Source organism: Canis lupus, chromosome 17 (assembly GCF_011100685.1).
Source record: "Canis lupus familiaris isolate Mischka breed German Shepherd chromosome 17, alternate assembly UU_Cfam_GSD_1.0, whole genome shotgun sequence".
Lineage (NCBI taxonomy): Eukaryota > Metazoa > Chordata > Mammalia > Carnivora > Canidae > Canis > Canis lupus.
Window position 1 is genome coordinate 52,237,440 of NC_049238.1, and position 15,665 is coordinate 52,253,104.

The 15,665-nt window shown below is 45.2% G+C and overlaps 2 protein-coding genes across 4 annotated transcripts in view; one reads left to right on the forward strand and one right to left on the reverse strand.

Moving 5' to 3' along the window:
• Positions 1-15,665, reverse strand: part of AP4B1 (adaptor related protein complex 4 subunit beta 1) — a 30,627-nt gene that overhangs the window by 9,433 nt on the left and 5,529 nt on the right. The gene's annotated exons all lie outside the window — the stretch shown is intronic.
• Positions 201-5,735, forward strand: DCLRE1B (DNA cross-link repair 1B). Of its 2 annotated transcripts, XM_038561819.1 has the most exons (5): positions 201-652; positions 1,309-1,474; positions 1,804-1,986; positions 4,220-4,560; positions 4,762-5,735. In XM_038561819.1, the coding sequence occupies exons 1-5, from the start codon at positions 464-466 to the stop codon at positions 5,272-5,274; spliced, it is 1,392 nt and encodes a 463-aa protein (XP_038417747.1). In that variant the 5' UTR covers positions 201-463; the 3' UTR covers positions 5,275-5,735. The 2 variants fall into 2 exon arrangements, with proteins under 2 accessions (XP_038417747.1, XP_038417746.1); XM_038561818.1 differs by having other exon boundaries at positions 4,220-5,735.

Sequence of the window (15,665 nt, forward strand, 5' to 3'; positions counted from 1 at the left end):
CCTCCTCCGGGCCGACGGCGCCCAGCCGCGCCCCCCCTCCCCCCCCCCCCCCCGCGGGAGCGCCGAGCGCCGAGCGCCGCCCGGACGCCGACCTCCCGGCGCCCTCCCCCGCCGCTCCGCGGGGCGCAGCCGCGCAGCTCCCTCTGCCGGGGGCGCGGCGACCATCGGAGATCCGCTGCTTCGGCCTGTCTGCGCCCGGCAGCGCGCGCTTTGAGTGCCCGGCCTCAGCCCCGGCTCCCGCGCGCGGGGAGGAGTGGCGCTCGGGCGGGCGGTTTGCGCGGTTTGCGCTTCCAGCCGGGCCTCCCGGGAGCGCGGCCGCTTCCTTCTTTCTGTCCCCGCCTGCAGGGGCTTCTTCCTCTCCCGGGCCGGCTTCCCGTTGCCCCCAGCGCGACTTTCCAGAGGGCGCGATCGCGGAGCCCTGAGCCCATGAGGATCCCGCGGGTGAGCCCGCGGCCCCGCCACCATGAACGGGGCCCTGATCCCCCACACCCCCATCGCCGTGGACTTTTGGAGCCTGCGCCGGGCTGGCTCCGCACGGCTCTTCTTCCTGTCCCACATGCACTCGGACCACACCGTGGGCTTGTCTAGCACCTGGGCCCGGCCGCTCTACTGCTCCCCCATCACGGCTCACCTCGTGCACCGTCAGCTGCAGGTACCCGGGGGCTCGGGGGAGGGGAAGGGGGCGGGGCGGAGTCCCGTGGCGCTGTGCGATCCGTCACAGCCTCGGGCGCGTAGAGCGGGGACAGGAGGGCCGAGTTTTACAAATGCGGGAGTGGTTTGAATCCAGAAATGCGCCTGGCTTCTTGACTGGCCGACTTGGGATGTTTCAGCTAGAAGTCGGGGAGATCTTTTAGTCCACCCAAGGAAACTACCTACCTTTTCATGTAAACCAGGCCAGTGCTTCCTTAGTCTCATCAGAATCCACCTAATGTGCTGGGGGACTACACATGTTCTCCAGCGGCCCCCACCCTACCTCCGCTCTCCCACCGATCCAGTAGATCTAGCTGGAGCAGGTCTTGGAAATCTGGTTGGACCAGGTGCTCCCTAGGGATTATGATGATCAGGAATGTTTGAGAATCTCTTGGCTAGACTGGTTTTGGACTCATAATTTAAACTGTACAAAGAGTGGGAGGGGAGAGTAAGAGAAAGAAGGGGGGATTTGAGGGGACTCTCCATAGAGCTCCTGCTCCACGGTGGCTTAGGATGTGGTCTGCTTTCCCTCCCTCCTTGCCGTAAAGGGTTAGTTCCTGATCCAGGGCAGTATCAAGGAGATTCTGTGTTCACTAGAATGACCACCTTTTTCCTCAGGTATCTAAGAGGTGGATCCGGGCCTTGGAGGTTGGTGAGAGCCATGTCCTGCCTCTAGATGAAATTGGGCGCGAGACCATGACTGTAACCCTCATGGATGCCAATCACTGCCCTGGCTCTGTCATGTTTCTCTTTGAAGGATACTTTGGAACCATCCTCTACACAGGTGGGCCTCCCTCCTACCTTCCCAGCCTAGATACCACTTTTCTTGAGTAGCCTTAACTCAGAAGTCTGGAGGCCTCCTAGCTTCAACCCATATAAACAAAGTGACCCTTTCTCAACTGATTTCCCACTCTTTAAAGTTTCAAACCTTATAAAGAATAATAAAAACAGAAGCAAAATGGAAACAGAAGCTATACTGTGTTAATGCCTGACTTCTTGTTAGTTTTTCCACAGGCCAGTAATCAAGTGTCTATCAGCTGTTGGAAGCAGGGAGAGGCTTGTGTTTTATACTTTTGTCTCTGACTCTCTGCTCCCTGTATGTTCTTTGTCTAGGTGACTTTCGGTATACACCATCCATGTTAAAGGAGCCAGCCCTGAAACTGGGGAAACAGATCCATACCTTATACCTAGACAACACCAACTGCAATCCAGCCCGGGTTCTTCCTTCCCGACAAGAAGCTGCCCGCCAGATTGTTGAGCTCATTCGAAAGCACCCACAACATAACATAAAGATTGGTGAGTGGTTTCCTTTCCTTTTTCTTTCACCCATAGGTAATGAATCTTGGGGTTTTTTTTTGAGGGTTTCTCATATCCTTCAGGTCTTTGTAGACCCCCCGTACTTCTCCATGAAATCTACCCTGACCCCCTTATCTAAAATTGCAGTCTTCCTGGGGTGCCTGGATGGCATAGTCAGTTAGCCTCCAACTCTTGGTTTCAGCTCAGGATCGTGAGATCAAGCCCTGCCTAGGGCTCCACACCAAGCGCCCAGTCTGCTTAAAATTCTCCCAGCTGTCCAACACCAACATCCTGCTCCCCACCCCACCCCCGCCCCGCTGTGCACAGTGTCTCTAAATAAATAAATAAATCTTAAAAAGAAATTACAATCTTCCCACCATCTCTATTCCCACATTCCCACTTCCTGATCCCTTATACCATCTCAGCTCTTTCATAACGCTCATCATCTTCCAGTATACTCTATCCATGTTTCAATATGCTATCGCTTATTTGTCTATTCTCCACTTCTGCTATATATACACACGCACACACACCCCAACTCCTTGAAAGCATGGATAGAAGTAGGAAGGAGTCTTATTTGTGGAACAGAGAAGCAGCAGCCAGAGTGACAGGCACACAGTGGGTGAGGAGGCTGTCAAGGTAAGAGGGACTGAAGTGCTTGCTTATAAGCTTGAACTTGATCCTAAATGTAATCCTTAAGTGTAACCTGATCCAAATGGTTACATTTGGATAAAAAGCTGTGGAAGGTTTTCAAATAGGAGAGAGCCAATATTAGATGATCACCTCATAACATATTCTACAATTTACATTCGTTGTATTTGGTTATTACCTGTTTACCCCTACTAGAATATAAATTTCACAATGGTGGGGCTCTTTGTTTTATTTGTGGATATATCCCAAATGCTTAGATTAATGCCTAAGGAGGTACTCAATAAATATTTGTTACCTGAGTGAACAAAATTGATCAGAATGTAGATATTCAAGTGAAGTGCTTAAAACCAGACACAGCCAGAAACCAACTATATGGTTGGGTCTAGCGATTCCACAATTGTATATAAGACATTTTGGGCCTTTTTTTTTTTTTTTTTTGTAAATTTTATTTATTGAGAGCACGAGCACACACGAGTAGGGAGAGGGGCAGAGGAAGAGACTCTCAAGCCGACTCCACAGAAAGCATGGAGTCCAATGTGGGGCTTGATCTCAAGAGTTGGAGATCATAACCTGGGCCAATCAAGAGTCAGATGTTTAACCAACTGAGCCACCCAGGTGCCCTCATTTTGGAGCTCTCTAACTGGTACTTCTGCTTTCAGCATCTCCTCACCCAGGTGACCCAATAATACTGCTACTACTTTTTTTTTTTTTTCCCCCTAAAGCCCTCCTCTGATCATTTTATTCCTGTGATTAAAATTAGCCATTTTCCGGGACATCTGGGTGGCCCAGTGGTTGAGCATCTGCCTTCAGCTCAGGGTGTGATCCTGGAGACCCGGGATCAAGTCCCACATCAGGCTCCCTGCATGGAGCCTGCTTCTCTCTATGCCTATGTCTCTGCCTCTCTCTCTCTCTGTGTCTCTCATGAATAAATAAATAAAATCTTAAAAAAAAAAAATTAGCCATTTTCCTGCTGCACATTCTTTAATGGCTCCCCTTCACTTACAGAATTAAGTTCAAACTCCTTAGCAGTGTATACAGGCCCTTTATTATGCAACCCTTACCAATTGTTCTCTCCTGTGTCATTTCTTACCAATTCCTTCTTTGCACTTTAGTAACACTGACTCATCATCCCCTTCCCTTGCCAGGTAGACTCAGACCCATCCTTTATGACGACTCAGTTGCCACTTTCAGGAAAGTTTCCCTAATTGTCAACCAGTAGATACTTTTCTTTACTCTCATAATACTGTGTGCATGTCTCTAACATTGCCCGTAACCACATTGCTTCTGGGTCCTTGTGGAGGTTACACTCCTTGAGGACTGAGGCTTATGCTTATTTTCACAGGGCCTAGCACCTGGTATATGCTTTCCTTTGTTGAACTGAACCAGTGGGTGGATTCTGTTTAAGCCTTCCCCCATCTTCTGTATATCTCAGCTCATATGCCACCTCCTCCCCGATGTACTCCCCGATTGCCCCATCAATTTTGTGTATTTTTGTTAAACATTTGGTTGATTTCTTAGGATTCCCCAGTATCTTCTTTCTCTTTCATCTCTTGCTTTTCCCATTTCCTTTAACATTATCCAGGACTCTATAGCCTGGGAAAGGAGTCACTGCTGGAGCAGCTAGCCCTGGAGTTTCGGACCTGGGTGGTACTAAGCCCTCAGCGCCTGGAGTTGGTGCAGCTGCTGGGCCTGGCAAATGTGTTCACCGTGGAGGAGAAAGCCGGCCGCATCCATGCCGTGGACCACATGGAGATCTGCCGCGCTGCCGTGCTGCACTGGAACCAGACCCATCCTACCATTGCTATCCTTCCCACGAGCCGGAAAATCCACCGCTCCCACCCTGACATCCACATCATCCCTTACTCTGACCATTCTTCCTTCTCAGAGCTTCAGACCTTTGTTGCAGCACTGAAGCCTTGCCAGGTGGTGCCCATTGTCAGTCAGCAGCCCTGTAGGGACTACTTTCAGGACAGCCTGAGCCCTGGGCTCTCTATGCCCCTGATCCCAAACTCTGTGCAGCAATATATGAATTCCTCTTCAAGAAAACCAAGCTTTCTCTGGCTATTGTTAGAAAGGAGGCTAAAGAGGCCGAGAACTCAGGGTGTTGTGTTTGACTCCTTTCAGGAAACTGCTGATCAGTCGCAAGCTGACAGGGACTCAAAGAAGGCCAGGAACGAGAACCTTTCTGGGGAGCTTGAGAAGCAGAAACCATCATTCCTGGACCTCAGCAGCAAAGAATGGGTTGGGGCAGTCCCAATCTCTGAGTCCCAGAAGATGGTGACTGTACTGACTGCCCCTTTGAATTTTTCAATGCACTTACGGTCTACAGATGAGGAATTTCTCTCTCTAGAAACTGGGGAGGATATGGGTGTAGGGCCCCACTTGGTACCCAAGGGAGACCATGCTGGCTCAGCAGCCTCGGGGAACCAGAGTACCTGGGTGGGCCAGGATTCTCCGCTGTCCCACAGCAGCAAGGCTGCTCCTCTGCTGGCTCCTAAGTTCAGGGGCCTGGCACTAAAATACCTTCTGACTCCAGTGAACTTTTTCCAGGCACAGTTCTCTTGTAGGGGCTTTGACCAACAAGTGGAAAGATACCATAAACCCCTACTGAAATACAGAGAACTGAATGCAGAATGATCCCTTTAGCTGACCCAACACTGCAGTTTTAAAGATAGTGACTGATAGCTGGTGAGGAGGTGTGTGGTGGGCCTTGCTTTTCAACCTTCATGGGATCCCTGTGGGCTCACCCTGGAGCATTACCTCTCCAAGTGTGTCCCTTGGAATCCCAGTGCCTACAGACTTATTAGTTTTATGGTTGACTCTGTTTAAGAAACACTTTTCATTATGCCCCCTGCCCGTTATACCTGAGCACATCAAAGGTTCCAAGAAGTCTAGTAATTTAATCTGCTTAACCTTAACTTGGTATTTCTCCTTTTTGGGACATATGAACATGCAGTCCTCTGATGTGGGTGCAGAAAGAGGTGCAGTCTCAATCAGAAAGGACCAGGTTATTCCCATTGTCATTTCGTGTGCCATATGCCATTCCCCATGTCCCCTTCCCCCTCTTCCCAAATAAAGGCAGTTATGTGTTGTTGTGAGGTTTTTGTTTGTTTAAGTTAGGAACTGGGTTGTTGGAGGATAATGTGGTGATCCAGGCAGGGTGTTCCAATCCTGAATGTCATTGACTTGCCATGACCCCATCAAAGGGACTTCCTCTCTTTGCCTCTGGGAGGGAACAGGAAGCAATGAAGAACCCTGGAATGGTGCAGAGAAACTCCCCCTTGCATCCATGAGAGTTTGCAATTAGTGTCACTGGAGACTTCTCTGGAATAGCCAGCTAGGGGATTGGGCATGCCCCACCAAGGCCATATCTGGAACCCAGCTGACATTAGACTTAGGGGTACAGCAGCCTCCCAGCTGCCTGGAGGCCCTGACTATTAGGCTGAAATAAAGTTATAAAAGATCAAATGTGTGCCAGATATTCCTGATTGTTCACATAGCTGGGATATTTGCTGCTCTCCCAACCCCCCACCCACTTGGGTTGAGTAGGGAGGGAGCCAGAGCACACAGCCTGTTTGTTTTAGTATCCAGGGCAGAGACCAAGGAGCCAGCTGGTGGAAGGGGTGGGGGTGTGCAGCTCTGCCCTGTCCTTCTGCTTGCAGCCTGACAACATGCCAAACCAACAAGCGGGACAACAGATACCATAGGCTCTGAGAGGGCACAGGCCTGTGGAGCTAGGCACATGGATAAAAACTTCCTCCAAATGGAGCCTTACAATAGAGAAGGTGGTTTCTTACCCAGGAAAAAGTTTATTACTCTCAGAAGATGTGATGAGTTTAGTAAGTAAAATAAGGCCTTGCCCTTGGGCAAGCTGTACACAGCTCTGTTCTGTCAGTGATCTTCACTGTAAGCCTCCCATGGGCTCACTAGGAGCCACAGCAGGTGAGGCATGTGGGGCAGCAGGAAACATGGGTTTGTCCTGGGCTCAAATCCAGGGCACCTTGGGTAAGGAGCTACCACACCTAGATAGTGGAGCCTCTGTTCATCTGTAAAGTGAGGACCGGGGTTCCTGGGGAGAGTGGCTCAGTTGGTTAAGCATCTGCCTCCAGCTCAGGTTATGATCCCAGGGTCCTGTCAGGCTCCCTGCTCAGCAGAGGGCCTGCTTCCCCCTCTCTCTCTGCCTACCCTCTCTGACAAAATCTTTAAAAAATAAAAAAATAGAACGAGGACTGAGAGACCTACCTCTCCTGGTTGCTCTAGAGGTTAGATAATTGGTAAAATTCTGAGCTCAATGTCTATCCCATGTTGGCATTTCTAATACTGGTTCTCTTAGCTTCTGGTTCTCTAAGGAGATTATTCTATATATGAAATACTAAATTTTGGAAGTCCTATAAAAAGGATAAAGATAAAGAAAAAGCCAACTGTAATTCCCCCATGAACATCAATTGTTTTCTTCTAGTCCTTTTTTGTATTTATAAATGTATTAGATATATGTTTATTTTTTCACAATTGGGGCAATACTGTATACAGTCTCAACCCTGCATTTTACTTTCAGAATATCTTAAACATTTCTTTGTACCATTAAATATTATTTGAAATGTAACTAACTATGAGTAGTTGTAAGATACCTTACATAGGTAATACCATTTCCAAATTCAACATTTTGTGTGCCCTTTTTTCACAACTATACATATACAGTGAACATTTTTAGGCATATCTCATGGCATTTTTGTTTATTTCCTTAAATTATTGAAAGTAGAATTACAGTTGTAAATTTTTTTGGGTTGGGGAGGGCAGGGGCAGAGGGAGAGAGACTCTTAAGCACGCTCTACACCCAGTGCAGAACCCTGTCTCACAACCCTGAAATCATGACCTGAACTGAAATTGAGTCAGATGCTTAACCAACTGAGCCAAATTGTAGGTGCCCCTACAATTCTAAATTCTTTTTTTTTTTCAATTCTAAATTCTTAATGCAAATTGTGCCCAATTGCCCTTCAGAAAGGGCATCCTTTCTGCAGAAGAGGATAGCATTAGAATATCTTGAAGATTTGTTAAGTTCAAATGATGACTTTAGACTGGAACGTGAACATCTGGTAAATCACCGTGTATGTTAATAAATATTTACTAGAGCTGTGTGAGCAAAGGCTTTGCCAGAGTTCCTTTGGGAGCCTCTAGCTGTCTCAGTTCTCTGCTACCCAAAGGTGGCTGGGAGAGATAAGGTAGTCTCCATACAAGGGCCCCCAGATTGGCGTTATCTTCTAGCAACAAGGGAACCTGTCTACTTTTGGCATGTGCTGTGTCACATGCATTCCTTGAAATGGGATCTATGTGAATTCAGATGGGGGAGTAGAAGCAAATGGCTTTGAGGAACTTAATTGTTGATGGCATGTTTGTGTTTTAATAATGGGAAAGTTTTCTAAAGTAAATTTGTCTGGCTTATAATAGAGATTGGCTGTTGCCAATAGTCTCATTTGAAAGTGCTGCATTTCATATATCCATAAGTAGCCAGTTTATTTATTTTTAAGGTTTTATTTATTTACTTACTTGTGTGAGAGAGAGTGTGTGTGAAGGAAGAGACCAAGGGGCAGGGAGAGAGAATCCCAAGCAGACTCCCCACCGAGTGTGGAGGATGACACGGGGGTTCGATCCCATGATCCCATGATCCTGAGATCATGTCCTGAGTCCAAGCCAAGAGTCAGACCCTTAACCAACTGAGCCACCCTGGCACCCCTTAATGAATTTTTAGAATCTCTGAATGATCGGATAGATCTAAGGAGATCTTATCATTAGGCTTGAAGATACAGGGAGAAAGGAAATTTCCTAGGGATTAGTTGTTTCATGATCTGTGGGAAAATGTGTACTATTCCACAAGAAGACTGACAGTCCTGGCTTAAGTCAGACTGGCTTAAGTCCCTTTAGAGAAAAAAATCTGCCTGGCTGGCTTTGAGGGGCCATCTCTCACTCCTGACCCATACTGCCCTTTATAGTAGGAAATAGGAGATAAGCAAGAATGCTTATTCAAGAAAAGCAATTGGATTTGTGATCTCCACTTCAAGTCCACTCCCAGGGAGATCATTCTCTCTATATTCTTGGAGTGGTTCTGAAGCAGGAGAAATCCCACCTGGGGGTCCATATGCACGTATTGCTGGTGCTACCACTACTGAATAGCTGTCGGTTTGTTACCTGGTTCCACCCCTCACCCTCCCTAATCACTACGAAACAAGCTATTATGTCTTGGGTTCACAGTGCTTTCCACTTCCTCCTCCATGGAACACCCCACCACATCAATACAGAATAATTCTGCTGGCCGTCATAATCTTCTACATCTATAATTCCTGTGGAGATTCTCAGAATGGTCAGGCTTGTCTTTATTTTTACCACAGTGCTTTAATTTAGCTATACTTTTCCACCTTGACTACTTGTTCCTAGATAACTTCCTCTTCTTTGAATGCATCCTTAACCTACCCGATCACAGAATGCTCCCAGAATCTTAGGCTTGGTTCCTTTCCTGGACAGATGGCTCATTGAATCATTTTGCAATCACACAAAACTTCAGACTAGCCTTGGGTTAGTCTTTCCCTTATAGTATTCACATATTAAAAAACACAATTAGGGACATCTGGGTGGCTCAGTGGTTGAGTGACTGCCTTTGGCCCAGGGCATGATCCTGGGGTTCAGGGATTGACGCCCACATCAGGCTTCCTGCATGGAGCCTGCTTCTCCCTCTGCCTGTGTCTCTGCCTCTCTCTCTGTCTCTCATGAATAAAGAAGTAAAATCTTTAATAAAAATAAAAATTAAAAACAATTATATTGGCTATTTTACCAATCCTGAGTCCTCTCATCAGTTTTCAAGAATTTGGGGGCATGGAAGATGAAAAGGCTGTCCTAGATGCTATAATCCCATTCTTAATGTGTTCACTGTAAAGTGTGCTTTTGTGGAACCAAGAACATTGTGTCCAGCTCACTCACCCTACTAACCAAGCTCCACAGAAACAAAGCATCAGGGTGGCACTAGACTCCTTTACAGAGGGAGTCAGGGATATAATGTTTGGAGAAAACCTGCTAAAAGGTTCTGAGCACCCAATTCCTACACTGGGGAGGGCAAGTGGAGAGAGTTCCCCACCAACCAACAATTCTTTGATGCCAGTTGGGTATCCTATAATTCAACTCAATTCTGACTCTCTACCTGGAGATAGCCTCCAGTCCCTCAAAGGGCTCAATCCTATAAGACTGCTCTCTTTCTCCTCAGACACCAGTTGCAAGTCCAGTTTGTCACCTGTGCTTCTGACCACTGGCTATTGACTGGAAGTTCCAACAACTCCTCTTTGGGTTTGATTAATTTGCTAGAGCAGCCCACAGAACTCAGAAGGACATTTCACTCACTAGATCACTGGTTTGTTGTAAAAGGATATAACTCAGATGGAAGAGATGCTTAGGGTGGGGTCTGGAAGAGGGCGAGGAGCTTCCATGCTCTCTGAGCACGCTGCTCTCCCCAAAATTCCATGTGTTCACTCCTTCAGAATTCTGTCTTCATTCTGGATGATTTCAATGTTCCAGCCTTTCAGCTTCTTTGACCTCCGAAGACCTTATTTGTGTCTTCCTCACCACGTCTGTAGTTACCAGAAATTGCACTGCATCTGAAATCTCAATTTAAGCCTTTTCTCCCAGCTTATTTGCTCACATCCCTTCCATTGCTAGTGTAAGCCCCCTCTGAACTTCCACTTCCCACCTTGACCTGACTGCCTCCCATGATCCTTTGATATAATACAACTCCCTTGCTCTCTTACTCAGACACCCTTGCCTTGAAAAACTCCAATTCTGAATAAATTATACCATCTATTTGCCCATTGCCTATACTGGAGCAGCTAGATGCTGTTGGAGAAACCCCTCAACCAGGCTGACTGGTTTCATTTTAATTCATGACTTCATACATCAAAATGGCTTTCCATTCTGCTAAGCAATCCTATTCTGTTTATTTAGAGGGCTTGGTTTCCAGTTTTCCTTCTCTCTTTGCTTTCCCTCCCACCCTGCTCTACCATCTGTCAGTAAATCCTATTGACTCTACCTTGAAATATATCACAAATCTTATTTCCTTTCCCCGTCTTCACCCAGATCTGCCACCTTTGTCCTACCGAACAGCTTTTGTCTCATGTGTGAATTATCGCTCGAGCCTCTTAAATGTTCTCCCTGCTTCCAACATTGCCCCCTCCCCTGCAGACACATAGTCTAGTACCCACAGCAGGCCTGACATAAATCATACGGTGCTGCTTCTCTGTTCAAATCCTGCAAGGCCTTTCCAGCTCACCCAGAATAAAAACTAAAGTTCTTAGAGTGGTCTTCCTGGCCCACGTGGTCTGCCAGGTACTCTCCTATTACTCCCCTACCCTTCACTCACACTTTCCAAACATGCTAGCCTCACTGCAGTTACTCCAGTGTGCAAGGCAAGCACTTACCTCACTTTGTTCCCTCTCCTTACAATGTCTTCCATTTGGATAGCCACATGGTTTCCTGACCTCCTTCAAGGTTTTGCTCAGCAAGACTTTGTCATCTTATTTAACATTGCAACCGCCTGGCCAGTTACCCGCTCTCTCCCTTCCTTTTTCTCCATTGAGCCCTTACTACTTTTCTAACACACTCTAACATTTACTTATTGAGGTTGGCGTGTACCTCACTGTACTAGAATGCAAACTCCAGGACTTTGTTTCTTTTGTTCACTGTTGCATCCATAATGTCTAGAACACATAGCAGGTTCTTAATAACAAGCCTTGGTAGGATGAATAAATGAATGAATCTAGAGAAATGGATGGATTGTTCATCCTTTAGGCAATCCTATCTTAGTAAATACTGTTTCTCTCAAATAGGTAATAAGGCAAGTTCTTAGCCCTCAAGGAGCTAGCAAAGCTTACCTTGGCAGACACTTTTTATATGTTACTTCGAAAACCTGTGTCCACAAATCACTCATTCATTTGCTCAGCCAACAAAATTTACTGAATGCCTTTTATGGGCCAGGCATGTGTTCTAGACATTGGAGATACAAAATAGGGAAGAGAAAATGTCCTGACCATGTGGCATTTGCATTCTAAAGAAGTGAGACAGGCAATATACATAAATATCAGATGGTGATAAATACTAAGAAGAAAATGAAACTGGCTAATGGGTGTGGGGAGCAGTTCAGAAACAGGTCAAGGAAGGTATGTTGGGGGATGGACACTTCAGATGAGACTTGAGTGATGAAAATGAGCCAGTGAAGTGAAGACTTGTTAGCATCAGGGCAAGGACGATGTGGTAGGAATGAGGTTTGTATCCTAGGAACATTAGGAAGAGCATGTGTCAGAGAGGGAGAAGGTAAATTCAGAGAGGGAGGCCGATGTGGGGTCAGAAGGGTCTTGGGGAGAGGGGCACCTGGATGGCTTAGTGGTTGAGCATCTTCCTTTGGCTCAGGTAGCTCCCAGGGTCCTGGGATTGAGTCTTGCATCAGGCTCCCCAAAGGGAGCCTGCTTCTCCCTCTGCCTGTGTCTCTGCCTTTCTCTGTATCTCTTGTGAATAAATAAATAACATCTTAAAAAAAAAAAAAAAAAAGACCTAGGGAGGGGGCGGTGCCTGGGCAGCTTAGTCAGTTAAGCCTCTACCTTAGGCTCAGGTCATGACCTCACAGTCTTGAGATCAAGCCCCTGTGGGGCTCTGCAGTCAGTGGGGAATCTGCTTCTCCCTCCTCCTCTGCCTGCCCCTCACCCTGCTTGTGTGTGCTCTCTGTCAAATAAATAAATAAAATCTTAAAAAAAAAAAAAAAAAAAGAAGTGTCTTGGGGTTAAAGTAAGTTTGGGCTTTAGTCTAAGTGTAATAGGAAGCTACTGGAGTGCCTTAAAGTGTGTGGGGGGGCATGATATGATTTTATATACATATTGAAAGCAACAGATGGAGAATGGGGCAGGCACAAAAGCAGACAAACCAGTTAGGAAGGTCTTGTGACCATGAAAGATACTGGTGAGCTGAACTGGGGTTTCTGGAAGAAAGGGGACTTGTGTCTGGATGTAAATCTATTAGAGAAACTTCTTTAGCACAAGCAGTTACAAAAATAAAAGACATGCCTTTTCTTCCCCCAAAGCTTTCACGAAGGAGAAATGTACACAACTGTAAAACTATGCCCATGAATATCTACATACTGATATTTGAGGGGAATAAAGAAAGAGAGAAGAAGAAAATAATGAATTTTACAAGTAACTGGTATATTTTATGAATTAACACTATTTTCTATAATGGCATGTTTTATAACTATGTACTTAAGAGAAAGTTACTGTTTTATTTGCTTTGGAGTTAACACAAACCTTAGGGTTAAAGGTTATATTTTCTGAGAGACTAGGGCTCCTCAGAAAACAACATATATATTTATCAGAGAAAACTTAATTTTTAAATTATGTAAATTATTATAAAGTTTCATCCATAACATTTTATTGGGAATAACATTAGTCCTGATTTCTGAATATCTGCATCTATGAGGATAGATCAAGGATGTCGTAGAAATCAGAGTATAGTCAAATTTAGTCAGAGTTGAACCTTTTTGTTTAATTCACCAACTTGTAATATTCTACATCCTTACAGAGGAGCACCATAATGAACAGGTAATTTTTTGTTCATGACAGCGCATCCTCTGTAAGGCTCCTAGTTAATATATACATAACTAAAACATGCACCCCCTTTAATCAAGATAGGACTGAAAAATGCATATTTATTATTAGTCTATATCTCACTTCTTAATGTCTGTGAAATCAGAAAGTCTGTATCAGTGGAGATAAATAGTAGTGGATTCAGGATATTTTTGGAAGTAACACTTTTACTTCTGTAGTTTACTTCTGTACTGGATGTTCTAGGGGCACTGAGGTTAGCCAGGCACAATCCTATTTCACATCAGAGAATTAATCCTTTAGGATTTTAATAGGGCCCATCCTTCTACTTGCCTCCAAAGGAGTGAGCCATTTGTTAACCAGTTGATGAGAGCTTATAGATTTTCTAAAAGTGTTTCCAAAAGTAATAGTTTTTAAAAACTAATTTAAATTCACAGCGAAAGATGAAGATTGTTGAAATTTCCAAAATTCTATTCTATAGTTAACTATAGAATACTTTGAGCACCATGAATAAATAGTCATTTGCTCAGCCAAATAGTTATTGGTACTGACCACATATCAGGCATTACGTTAGGCAAGGGATACTTCATTAGGTCCTTTTATATCTTTTTTTTTTTTTTAAGATTTTATTTATTTATTCATGAGAGACACACAGAGAGAGGCAGAGACATAGGCAGAGGGAGAAGCAGGTTCCCTGTGGGGAGTCCAATGTGCGACTGAATCCTGAGATCTGGGGATCATGACCTGAGCCAAAGCAGATACTCAACCACTAAGCCCCCCAGGCGTCCCTGTGTCTTTTTGATTTCTGAGTCTGTAGGAAATGCAAAATGACTTAGCACAAATAATAGTCAATGATTGAATTTCGAGTTCCTGTCCTGATTCATAGCCCTCTCCCTTGTGGATCTCTGTGTCCCTTCCCAGACATTTGTTTTGCCTTTGGCTTTTGCTCAGAATTGAGAATAGGGAAAGAGGGAAGGAAGGCTGGTGCTAAAAGCTTGTGTAACAGTTGGTTGAAGGTGAGAAGCTACAGAATGGTGGAGGCATGATAACAAGAATTTTCCTTGGCCCAGGAAAAGAGAGAGAAAAGCACTATCCCTTGGTTGTGCTGAACAAAGAGTTGGTATATGGAGAAAGTAAGAGAGAGTAAGATGGTCATGTGTAGATAATGGAGGAAACAAACAATTAGGGAGAAGGAGGGTCTTAGGAAGAATAAACACGGTTGTATGAGTGTTTAAAGGATTGCTCTTCTCCCAGAAGTTTCTGGATTGACTCTTTTTGAAAGTTACGAAAATTAGGTATCAAGTCTCTTGCCTATTATCTCTAAATCCTGCAAATCTCCCTCTCCTCCCCCCTTTTTCGGAATTGAAATCAGTGGCATTTCATGCATTCACAATGTTGTACAACCACCACTTCTCTCTGGTTTCGTCTTCCTCTTCTTTTAGCTAGTTGTATTTGATTCTTTTTAATCCCACAGCCACGGCCTTCTTCCAAACTCCCTTTCCAACCAAAGCCATCATTTCTGCTGGGACCCAGTCACCAAAATGTTCCATTTTGATACAAAGAGAAAACAAGACCAGCAAGACTTACATCCGAGAGCGGGGAAGCCAGTTCCTACTTAAAATCCCACTATTCAGCACAGCAACCACCCCAGCTTTAGTGGGAAGATGTTGGGGAAGATGAGAGGTGTGGGAATCATGAGGGGACCAAGGCTTCTTACCATACAGTGGAGGGACTCACTCCCCCGATTATCCTAATACAGGTAGGTGCTTCACTTAGCTCTGTATATCACACTCATCCCTGCCTGGTTTCAGTTTCTAACCCCATGGCTCTCTGGTGGCCTAGTACGGACCAGTCACGCTTTCCCAATGAGTACTTGTCATACTGAAGAGCTCCTGTCTATTGTATATGATAATATAACAGCATATTTATCCTGTTCACATCTTTCATGAAAAAGGTACTTGAAAATAGTTGCTAAAAACAAATATCTCACTGATGGCCTGGCTGAAATAGTGCTGTCGTCCTTAAGTCCCTGTTCAGCCAATAGTGATACTTTAGATGCTTCTGCAGTGATCGTCAGACAATTAACGCTTGTAATGCCACTTTGAGGATCAGTCTTGGACTTGTTATAATTGTTCCTAATTTATATCCTTAATTAGATTGTCAGATCCCTGAGGTCACAGAATGTGCTTTACTCATCTTTTTATTCTAACTGAATGTCTGGTACTTATTATACAGTCAATAAATCCTGGAAGAAAATGTTTTTAAAAAGGTCCTATTCACTCCCCCATCACACATGCTGGATTTGCTCTCCATGAAACCAGGTAAGGGGCCAGAATAATTTTTCTTGGCTTATGCCTGTGGGAAGTGGTAGAGCAGTCAAAGTGATTCAGTTTGTGCATACCCAGA

What these genes read in the sequence shown, in the direction of transcription:
- DCLRE1B (XM_038561818.1), top strand. Translation starts at nt 464, where the DNA reads ATGAACGGGGCCCTGATCCCCCACACCCCCATCGCCGTGGACTTTTGG. An exon ending in TCGTGCACCGTCAGCTGCAG is followed by an intron (nt 653 to 1,308) that starts GTACCCGGGGGC and finishes CTTTTTCCTCAG; the next exon opens with GTATCTAAGAGGTGGATCCG. An exon ending in TGGAACCATCCTCTACACAG is followed by an intron (nt 1,475 to 1,803) that starts GTGGGCCTCCCT and finishes TTCTTTGTCTAG; the next exon opens with GTGACTTTCGGTATACACCA.